General features: G+C 42.5%; 1 protein-coding gene across 6 annotated transcripts in view; it reads left to right on the forward strand.

Moving 5' to 3' along the window:
- Positions 1–11,763, forward strand: part of C6H4orf19 (chromosome 6 C4orf19 homolog) — a 95,016-nt gene that overhangs the window by 63,613 nt on the left and 19,640 nt on the right. For all 6 annotated transcript variants that reach the window (XM_060417580.1, XM_060417578.1, XM_060417583.1 and 3 more), the window contains one exon: positions 10,712–10,765. In XM_060417580.1, the coding sequence (XP_060273563.1) occupies positions 10,734–10,765 (32 nt within the window). In that variant the 5' untranslated portion in view covers positions 10,712–10,733. The remainder of the gene's footprint in view (positions 1–10,711; positions 10,766–11,763) is intronic.

An 11,763-nucleotide genomic window follows, 5' to 3' on the forward strand; every position in this document is an offset into this window, starting at 1 on the left:
TTTTCACAGTTTATTGTGATCCACACAGTGAAAGGCTTTAGCATAGTCGGTGAAGCAGAAGGAGATTTTTTTTGGAATTCCCTTGCTTTTTCTATGATCTAGAGGATGTTCGCAATTTGATCTCTGGTTCTTCTGCTTTTTCTAAATCCAACTTATACATCTGGAAGTCTTCAATTCAGGTACTGCTGAAGCCTGGCTTGAATTGTGAGCATAATCTTTCTGGCATGTGAAATGAGTGCAATTGTACAGTAATTTGAACATTCTTTAACATTGTCCTTCTTTGGGATTGGAATGAAAACTGACCTTTTCTAATTCTGTGGCCACTGCTGAGTTTTCCAAATTTGCTGACGTAATGAGTGTAGCACTTTAACGCCGTCATCTTTTAGGATTTGAAATAGCTCAGCTAGAATTCCATCACCTCCACTAGCTTTGTTTGCAGTAATGCTTCCTAAGACCCACTTGACTTCACACTCCAGGATGTCTAGCTCTAGGTGAGTAACCACACCATCATGGTTATTCAGATCATTAAGACCTTTTTTGTATAGTTTTTCTGTATATTTATACCACCTCTTCGTAATCTTTTCTGCTTCTGTTAAGTCCATACCATTTCTGTCCTTTATTGTGCCCATCCTTGCATGAAATGACCCCTGGGTATCTCTAATTTTCTTGAACAGATCTCTACTCTTCCCCATTCTGTTGTTTTCCTCTGTTTCTTTGCACTGTTCACTTAAGACTTTCTTAACTCTCCTTGCTATTCTATCAGAACCCAAATCAAGAGGATCCAGTTCCCTTTTGCAAAACATACTTGATCACAAGCTGCTTCTTATTGTGAAATTCTGTGGACAGAAAAGAACAGAACCTAGTAAGAGATATTAGTAATAATATCTCTCAATAATTGATTATATTAATGTAATAAGAAAGTGATAATATACAAATATTATATAGTTAATGTATAATCAGGAAATGTTAATAATGAAAACAGTAACAGCAGCATTAATAATAGGTACACTGTGCCTGTGTGTGCTAAATCGCTTCAGTCATGTACAGCTCTGTGCAACCCCATGGACTGTAGCCCACCAGGCTCCTCGTCCATGGGATTCTCCAGGCAAGAACATTGGTGTGGGTTGCCATGCCCTCTTCCAGGATTTCTTCTTGTCCCCGGGATTGAACCCGAGTTTCTTATGTCTCCTGAATTGGCAGGTGGCTTCTTTATGACTAGTGCCACCTGGGAACCACGCTCCAATTTATATATCCATTTACTTATCCATAAAATCCTGGCTTCCAACCTCTGTATACAGTTGGTAGGAATGTAATGATTCAACCACTATGGAAACCAGTATGGAAGATCTTCAGAAAACTAAAAATAGACCACCATATGACTCAGCAATTCCATTCCAAGGCATATATCCAAAAAAACTAAAACACTGATACAAAAAGATCCAGGCACCCCAATGTTCATAGCGACACTGTGTATAGAAGCCAAGATATGGAAGCAACCTAAATGTCCATAAACAGATGGATGGATAATGAAGGTGTGATATATGTAATATGATGGATTATGATTCAGCCATAAAAACAAATTAAATTCTGCCATCACAACAACATGGATGGACCTAGAGTATGACATTTAGTGAAAGAAGTCAGACAGAGAAAGACAAATACGGAATGATTTTATGCATATGTAGAGTCTAAAAAATGAAACAAAAGAATACAGCAGAACAGAAACAGACTCACAGACACAGAAAACAAGCCAGTGGTGTTAACAGTGGGGAGAAGGAGCAGAGGAGGGGCCAGACAGTGGCGGGTGATTAGAACTATTACGTACAAAATAGATAAGCAATAAGGGTATATGGTACAGCACAGGGAAATGTAACCAGTATTTTGTGATAACTTTAAATAACTTACAAAACACTGAATCACTGTGCTGTACACCTGAAACTAATATAATATTGTAAATCGACTATCCTTCGGTTAAAATAATAATAGGGGTTTTCCTGGCAGTCCAGTGATTAGGACTCTCTGCATTTACTGCCACGGCCCACGTTCATTCCCTGGTCAGGAAACAAGATCCTTCAAGCCACATGGTGCAGCCAATAATAAACAAACAAACAAATAAAATTCTGGCTTCTTCCTTAAAGGGTTATTGTGGAGTTGAAATGAATACATGAAATTTTTTAAAACAGTACTTGGTGCATATCAAACAATAGAATGTTAATTATTTATAATCATTAATAAGCACTGGCAGGGTGCCAGACATAATAAATGCCGTACATACTTTTATCTCACTGATTTTTGAAACAGTCCTGATAAACAGGAATTGTTACCTTTCCTATTTTGCTGATTAGACAGGTAGAGTTTGCAGAGGCTAAGAAATCTGCGTAGAGGTCACAGAGCTAATAAGTGGTAGAGGCAGTGTTGGAACCCAAACTCAGACCCTAAATTACTCATTTAACCATCGAGCTGAATTGCTGATTCAATGGATTTTCTCAAAAGCTTACAAATTCCATCCTGCCTCACACATACCCCAGCCCTGCCACACACACACACACACATGCACACTCTTACACACTTCCGCAGCCCATTCCAGTGAAGAGCTTCAGCACATACTCCTTCGTCCTCCTGACCTGAGTCCTCACCCTTCCCAGGGAAGCTGCAATTACACTCACTGACTCTATCTCAAGGCTCCAGGGCGTTGATCAGCTATGTGTGTGTGTGTGTGTACGCTCAGTCGCTTTGCCAGTATTCTCTGGCAAAGAAGCCAAGAAGACCTCTTCAAAGAGCTGCAGACCTGAGGGAATGAGATAAGAACTTGGGGCCTGAATGGAGGAAACAGGAAGAGAAGCTTTGTACATTCAGTTAGGATCATGGGTTTAGGTGAGTGTGGACTTGGGACCCAAACAGCCCCGTCAGGATAGGGATGGGGTAGTTCACAAACCACTGAGCAGGACTCCCGCCTGCAGAAGGGTCATATCGGTGCCTGCCTTGTCTGGGTGTTCAGTGCTAACTGTGTGTGAGCCAAGTCAGAGGTCATGAGTTGAGGACACTTCCTTCACTGATTCACCAGCTCGATTGTTCAGTTTGGAAGAGACCTTTGATGTCAAGGACTCACTGGGGAGATAAAGAACCTGAGGGATCAAGAGGTTACACCACTTTCCCACATCTGCACAGTTGATGATGAAGCTGCTGCTGGAAGGTGGATTTCTTATACCCAGCGTGGACTTTGCCTGGTTGAGTTCACAAACACCAACCCCTCCTGACATTATTAGTTTGGGGCACAAAACCCTTCCTGACAATTAGGACTGCCATGACAATTGTTTTTCCCAAAGTTTCATAAAACATAAATTCTATTTGTTATTAATATCTTTTATGAGGGGGGGGTTCTGTGGTCAAATAATTTTGGGAAATACTGAGTTAAACAGGGTGAAATCATTCTTTTTCATAATTGTGAATGTGTTCATCTTTAATCTCTGCTGTTCCCATTCTGAAACCTGTTTGAGGGAACCCTTTGGCAGGAGTTGGGGACAGACATTTGGACACACCTCTGCACAGATGTCCCATCAAGCCCAGTTCTAGGTGATGCTGACTCGTATATGGTAGCACGCTGACTGCTAGGAGTGCATCAGATGGACTGTTTGATGGTGCTGATAATAAAGTCTTATAGTCTTTCTCCAAAATTACTGAAGCTCAACCTCTTTAGGAGAAAAGGAAACACGAAAAAATGTTGTCCCAGAGAGTTTGCAAAGCCTGCTCAGAAAGGAGAATATGGTTCTGCTGAGAAAACAGATTGATTTAGTAGTCAAGAATTATCTTCTTGTCCTTTTTCCACCATAAATTCAATACTGTCTATGAAGCTGGGCAGGCAGTCTTTTAATTTCTTTTATAAGGCACCTTGTGATTTCTTCAAGGCCTGCTAGTTATTTTTATCCATTCCTCTTGAGTCTAAGTGGTCAGTACCCAGAAGTAAGTGACTAAATATTTTTCAGCTTCACCTGCTAGCCAGGTTAAGATGAAATCCTGGACTGTTTTCTAAACATTGGCAACTTAGTTTATCACAACAGAGTTGAAATTTAAGTGTTTGATTTTACTGTGTCTCTTCCAAGCACTTCAACTTCTGTCAACTCAACCCACTTGCCAGCAGCTGCTATGAAAGCCCATTGACTAGAGCCCTCGAAGCAGGACTCCCTTAAGCCTTGGGATTACATAAACTGCAATTCCCAAGCTGGGAGGGGGAACCACGGTCCCTCCTATCTCTCTTAGCTTGTGCCATGCACGTGACTTTTGATTTTGGACCCTGGGTTGAGTTGAGATTTGATTGTGGAAAGCGGCAGACCACCTACTGGAATAATTTCTAAAATCTCATACTCACCATTCATTCACTCACTTTTGTCTCTCACCAGTCATCCCTTTATTTGAATAACAGATGTGACGTGCTCCATGCAGGTAGATGCTGACCTAGGTTAGGCAGGCAGCTGACAAACAACACCAAATCCCCTCTGAGGTCGGCCAGCCCAAAGACTGGAAACATCTTTGCCTTCAGAGTTCCAGTGCCTGGGGCTGGCTATTGAGGAAAGGTCTTCAGCACATACACAGAATGACAGCTAAATCCAGAAAGTTTGATGGGCTTTCGATGAGCTCCTTTCCAAGACCTTTCCCCATGTGCTTCTTTAGAGGGAATAGCTAAATAGCAATGGTTTTCTGTCGGTATTAGGTCCTAGCCCAGGAACAAGCAGAACAGAAACCGACATCAGATTAGCGCTTTTTTTTCCTTTTAACTTTTGATGTTGACGTCATATCAGACAATGAAAAGTTGCAAGGAAAGTACAAAGGACCCTCCGTTACTCAGAGTCCCCAGACGTTAACCTTTACTACATTTGCTTCATTCTTCTCTCTTTCTCTGTGCACACATATACACACATTTTTTTCCTGAATTATTTTAATAAATTACAGATACCACCATGTCCCACTACTGCTAAATACATCACTGTGAAATACTTCCTAAGAAAAAAGGCATGCTCTCATAGAGCCCCAGTACAATGATCACAAGCAGGACATTAACACTGATTTAATGCTGCCACCTATCTACAGGCCTTATTCAGATTTCACCAGTTGTGGCAATAATGACCTGTTACCAAAAGATCGTGCGTTGCATTCATTGTCATGCCTCTTTTGTCTTCTTTAATCTGTAATAGTCCCGTAGCCTGTCTGTGTTTTTTTTCCTAAAGTTATATTTTGAAAAGAGTACAGACCAATTGTTTTGCAAAATACCCCTTAAGTTGTGTTTGACTGATATTGCCTCCTGCTTCAATCCAGATAATACTCTTTGACAGAAAAATCACAGAAGTGATGCCGAGTTCCCGGTGCGCCACCTCTGAGGCTATTGACTAGTCTCAAGGTATTACTCTTACTCGCAGTATTACCCTTGGTTATTTGGTTTTGGCGCTGTGACCCAGGTCTCTCCACGGTAAGGATACTATTTTACCCCAAGCATGTATGGGGAGCTCTTGGGGTTGGCCAAACGAGTTCCTTGGTATGATGTTATGAAAAATCTAAACAGACTTTTTGGCCAGTGCCAGTACTTTGAGATTAAATATCCCATTCTCTTCAGGTTTTTACCCACTGGTCTAAACATCTGTTGATGATTCTTGCTTGAGTCAGTTATTACGGTGATGGTTGTCTAATGGTGATTTCTATAATTCTGTTTGTTGGCAGGCTTTCTACTTGTAAGTCGGAGCTCTCCCTTTTTAGATTTATATCCTGAGGATTCACAGATCCTTGTTTTAGTCAGTGTATTATACTCCTTTATGTTTGTGCTTACTGTGATGCTCCCGTTGTTCCAGGTTGGGCCAGTAGGACGCCTACAAGCTGGTCCTGTGTCAGTTTGACCTGTGCGTGTCATTCTTTAAGATCATCACTATTCAGAGGCAGCCCTTTCCAGCTGAGTTGAGCCTTTTTCTGTATTCCTCGACTTCCTGATGAATGCTCAGTTAATTTCTCTGCCTGGTTGCACAACTTCTGTGCCCCTTACCCTCCCCACCCTGGCCTCCTCATTTCTCCCCACCTCCGCACCAACCCCCTTGTGAAACTGGATTTTCCAGCAAGAACACTTGACTAGTAACTGATGGGGTCTTAGCATGACCATCTTCAAATACAGGACTGTTTAATTTCAACCCTAAACAGAGGACAAGAGTCAGCCTCCAACACAGGACTCCAGGAGGGACAGGCGCCGAAGTGGGTGGACTCACCACCCTAATTCATCCTAATGGTGTTTGCTTTTCTCCTATGGAAACCAGATGACGGTTGCTTTGCCCTTTGCTTCTCTGTTGCTCTTTTATACTCTAAAGACAAAGCAAATTCTGATTCTGCTCCATAATAAAGGGCACTGGACAACTGAGTTCTCACCTCTGACCCAGCTGTTGTCACAGTGATGGGGAAGGGAAAGAAGACAAACTGCCCGTTTTGAACTTAGTCTTACTTCAAAAGAGCATATTTTTTTTCCCATTTCCATGGGAAATGGACATGGAATATTTCCTTTTTGCACCTGGAAATGCGAGACCTCACTAAAAGCAAGATATAGGTGTGGGAGTGACACATGAAAAGAGAAATAAATCAGATTTGATGTTAGGAATCATCGTATATGGAAGAATCATTGCAGACACAGGCAGGCTGGGGCTGGGTCAGTCCCCACCCTTTTCGTCAGCAGTCACTCAGCCTTGGACCTTAGAGCCTGTCTCACTGAGAGAAGGAATGTCACTGGGGAAGGAAACACAGGATGGCGGTGTGTGAGCGAGGGCAGGACCTCTAACCAGGAAGAGGCACTGGGCTGGGGAGAGGTGCAGAGCATGGTCCTCGGGTACAGGACTAGGTCTGCAGGAAACCCAAGAGTATACCCTGAAGGGAGGCAGTGAAAGGGGGAGGGGGCTGGGGAGGATCATCAAAACACCTTTTATAATTACATGGCTTTGAAGAAAAATATAGATCCTATGGTTTTGCAGGGAGATGGGCGGGGAGGGACGGGTAATGTGAAAGGCACAGGTGACTTGTCAGTTCCCTAAGAAACAGAAGTTAAATCTCAGCAGTCACCTCAGTTCCCAGCATGGCTGAGAGTGTGGCCAAAGCCACAGGGCAGAGGGTGGGGTCGGGTCAACCCTGGTCAGCCTGGGAGACACTGGGAAAGCAAGGTGTTGCTCAAGACCAGCCTCTTTAGTTCTTTCTTCTGTTCAGAAGGAAACCTTCCCCACCTACAACACTTGAACCCATGATCCTAAAGTTGACCTACCTGACATTTTTCAATGATTCATACCCCCCAGTTGCTTCAGTTACATTGTTAGGACCGCTGTCTGCCCTTTCTCAAACACTTCAAAGCCCATTGTTGTTGTTTTTTTTTCTTTTGACTTTTTCTTGCCTCCTATCCTCTTGACTTTTTAAAAACAGATTCCAAGATAAACAAAGATACTGCAAGTGTGGAAAGGGGCTGGATTTTAGAGTAGGTTGTGGAGATGGAGGGAGGAGGGGCGCATGGGGCTCTTGAACAGATTTATCAAGCTGGCATACGAATTATTCACAGAAAATGGACATAAGTGGGCAGCGGAGTCTGGAAACAAAACCCTGGGCTTGGAAAATGGAGTAATTCCATTGAGAGTGCTTTGCAAAAGGAAAAGGTGGTACACATACTGCTGGCTAAGCCCGCTGTGATTTCTGTCTTGTGGAACTTTTGTTGCACTTGAGGTATGTGTCTTTCAGTTGGTGCCACAGTTAGAAATATACCATTTGGTCCTTATTCTGCAAACAGGTATAACTTGGTGCTGTCAGTGCTCTTGTTTGTATGCATATGTCACGGCAACTAGAGTACTTCTTCCTTAGCTGAAAAGCTTCTTTAAAAAAAAACAAAACATGCTGTATCCAGACAGAGCTGAGTAATAAGTATATGCTTATTACGAATGTTAACTCATATAATCCCCAACAATGCTATGTGGTAGATACATCATTATTCCCATTTATAGATGAAATAGCTGAGGCCTGGAGTTACAGGGCAGAGCTGGGGCCAGAACCAGATCATTCAATCTCCTCATCTCAAATCTGTAATTACATATGCAAAGACTTTGTTGTTGTTGTTGTTCATATGAGGTAGCAGTCACAAGTTTCAGAGATTAGGATGTGGATACTGGATATCTTTGGGGAGGGAGGTGGTGTAAAACTACTTCCCTCTAGATTTATCAACCAGCTAATCTATACATCTTAAATGGTACTGGTCATTTTCTCTGTGGTTAAAGGCTGATGAAGTAGAATCCTTGGACATCCATTCATGATTGAAAGAAGGAAGGGGAGAGAACAGAGAAGGCAGGCACGCAGCCAACAATGAGTGATCCCTGAGACTTCCCTGAAGTCAGGTGGTTAAGACACCAGGCAGGCTTCCACTGCAGGGGGCACAGGTTTGATCCCTGGTCAAGGAGCTAAGATCCTGCATGCTGAGCGGCAAGGTCAAAAAATAGAGGGGGAAAAAAAAAACCAAACCACAAAATAAAGACAATAAGTGATCCCTCTCTCTCTCTAGCACACGCATTATGGAGACAAAGGGACGGGGGCAGGGGCTTTTAATTCTGTCACTGGCTTGGCTTCTTCAAGTTGGTAACTGTTGGATATGGAGGATGACTTAAAGATTCTTCCAGGCTAATTTCTAGGATTTTCAGAGAAAAGACCAGAACAGCATGGTTGGTTTTCACATGAAGAGAAGGTTTCATTCAAAGGGCAGTCTTGAAAAATGTAACTTGGGAATGGGCAGGGGACAGAAGGCAGGTGGGAAATGAGAGCAACGCAGAGGGAAATCCATCCGCCACCAGGAAGCCCGAAGGGGCGTGTCTCTGAGCTGCCAGAGAGTGGAGTCCATGCCTTGTGATGGGAAAGGCAAAACAGGAGTTTAGTCCACATAAAGCTTGTGATGATGACTCAACTGTAACCTCCACGGGTCTGTAACATGGAACATGGATCTGTAACCAGGATCCACTGCCCTATCCTGACGTCCTCTAGTGCTGTGCTAAGTCACTTCAGTACTGTTCTACTCTTTGCAACACCATGGGCCATAGCCCACCAGGCTCCCCTGTCCATGGGATTCTCCGGGCAAGAATACTGGAGTGGGTTGCCATGCCCTCCTCCAGGGGATTTGCTGACCCAGGGGATCAAACCCACATCTCTTGCATCTCCTGCATTGGTAGGCTGGTTCTTTACCACTAGTGCCACCTGGGAAGCCCAGGACATCCTCTAGTACTGAAACCCCCGGGCAAGGAAGCCTCTCTGCTCTCTTATACCGCCTACTGCTGCACCAGGGCTTAACACCCTGGTTAAGTCCAAGTCCCATGGAGAAGGCAATGGAAGAAAACACACAGGTCCTTTTCAATCCCACCTTTCTCTCTCTGGCATTGGTTAAGCTGTTTTCCCTCATTTACAAAATGGAGATGACATATATAACTCCCAGAGTCAGGGAAAGGTCTGGCAGAGAGACAAGTGGCAATAAATGTTTGCAAATACTGAATCGGTGATTTTAGATATGTGAAGGTATTCCAGGTAACCAGTGTCCTCCCTTCTCACATGTTATCCTTTTCCAAAAAAACTGTAACTCTACTGACTTTGAGTATCTAGGAAAGGAAAAGCAAACAATTCCTATTGAAATCTCATTCAGCTGCCCGGGCCCAGTCCAGACTGCAAGCGCCTGCAGTAGCCGCTTCCACTCTCTGCGCAGGTGAGGCCCCTCACCCAGAGAGGAGCGGAAGTCTCTGGCCAGGACAGGGCTGGAGAGCACAGCCCGCGTGGTGGAGGTGCCTGCCTGCCTGCAGATGTGCTCAGTCGTGTTGACTCTGCAACCCTATAGCCTGCCAGGCTCCTCTGTCTATGGGATTCTCCAGGCCAGAATACTAGAGGGGGTTGCCATTTTGTCCAAAAGCAGATCTTCCTGACCCAGGGCTGGGACTGCCGTCTCCTGCATGGACAGACGGATTCTTTACCACTGAGCCACCTGGGAAGCCTCTGTGAAGGTTCAGCTTCCCTTATATCTTAAACAGCTCTCGGCCCTGAGAGCAGTACCTGGTTTCCCGGGCTCACAGTTTCAGAGTGTCTTTGATGATGGCCTTTCCTTGGTGTGCTTTGAGTACTTGGCTACCTTACAGTTTGTCCATTCCTCCTGAAGAAAAAGGAAAGAGGAATAGCTTGATTCATCTCAAAATACAAAAGGAAAATCCCAAAGTGGTGAATGAAATAAACATTGAAAATTTTTGTCTTACTAAAGCAGCTTATTGTAGGTGTTGGCATCTAAGACATTTTTGACCTGTGATGGTCACATAATGAACACAGTGAATTGACAGGCTATGATATGTGTTCTCTAATACTGAAGAAGGAGAAGCTGTAATAGTAATGAATTAGGATGGAATACAGTTGTGTGACAAAACCTTATGACAGGATTTTCTCATTCTTTGCTTATAGATCTTTCAAATGGTAGTCTTAATTATTGCTAGTAGTTGAATGATTATTTCTGTCAATTTATTTTCTTGTTACACTGCTGGTTATATTTGATACTTTATATATTCAGTCATTTATATAGAATTAAAGTGTGCAGCTCCTTCATTCTGACTGCAAAGAAACCAATGTCTTCCTACAATGAAACCAACAATCTTTACTAAAAAAAAAAATACAATGCCATTCACTCTTCTCTCTTTTTTCCCAGATGATAACAAAAAGCAATCCAGATGGGGTGCAGGTGCTGTAAAATGATACAAAGGTAAAGTTGAAAAAATGGGAAATTTGTGATTACCATGAAGGCACTTTTAAACATCCTGCATGGATTCATTGCCATTTTCCAGCTTGGGGCATGACTAGCACTGCCAGGAAGTTAAGAGTTTGGAACCACATGAATATTATTTAAAAGAACACAGGGGCTGGATTTTTAAAAATTTTTTGTGCAGTTCTCCGAGCATGTTGGGAACACTGTCATTCTCTGAGGCTGAATTTGGTTTGGGTTGAATTTACATTTCTCCAGAGAGTTTCAGTGCAAAGAAAAGCTTGGGTTTTAGAAGATGCCTGAAATGGTATCACTGAAAATAAATCACCCCAGTCATGTATGTGCTTTTAATTTTGTCCAGATTCTATTTCATAAAAATTTGGGCAACATGAATATAATTCTATATAAAATAAAGGGGGGAAATTAGCTGATCATTTTGCTTCTGTAACAAAACTATCTTTATTATGTTAGCTCTATTCCATATCTGTATCTATGTATATATATATGTGTATATATATATATATATATATATACACATGCCTTTATACATAATGTCATTTTTTCCACTGTAGGTACAATTTAATGTTAGGTGCCATTCAAAAGTATTTATTGTGAATAACTTTGATGCTAGTCCAGAGTTCACAGTTGTTATGCCTGAAATGGCATCACTGAAAATAAATCATCCCAGTAATGTTAGTGACTACATAATATTCCATTAAGGTGTTGTGCCGTCAGTTCTTAACCACTTATTTCCTATTGTTGAACATTTGTCTTATTTGTTTTCGTTTGTATTTAAATTTCATGACCCACTTTGTTCTTTACCTTCTTCCTGCCCTTTTTTTAAACTCCTTCTTAAGATCTGTTTCCAGTTGGTAGACCACTTTTATACCAACTGTATCTATTTAATTGTTACTGTTTAGTCACTGAGTCCTGTGAGACTCTTTGCGACCCCATGGACTGCAGGACGCCAGGCTTCCCTGTCCTTCACTATCTTCTAG

This window comes from Ovis aries, chromosome 6 (genome assembly GCF_016772045.2).
Source record: "Ovis aries strain OAR_USU_Benz2616 breed Rambouillet chromosome 6, ARS-UI_Ramb_v3.0, whole genome shotgun sequence".
Lineage (NCBI taxonomy): Eukaryota > Metazoa > Chordata > Mammalia > Artiodactyla > Bovidae > Ovis > Ovis aries.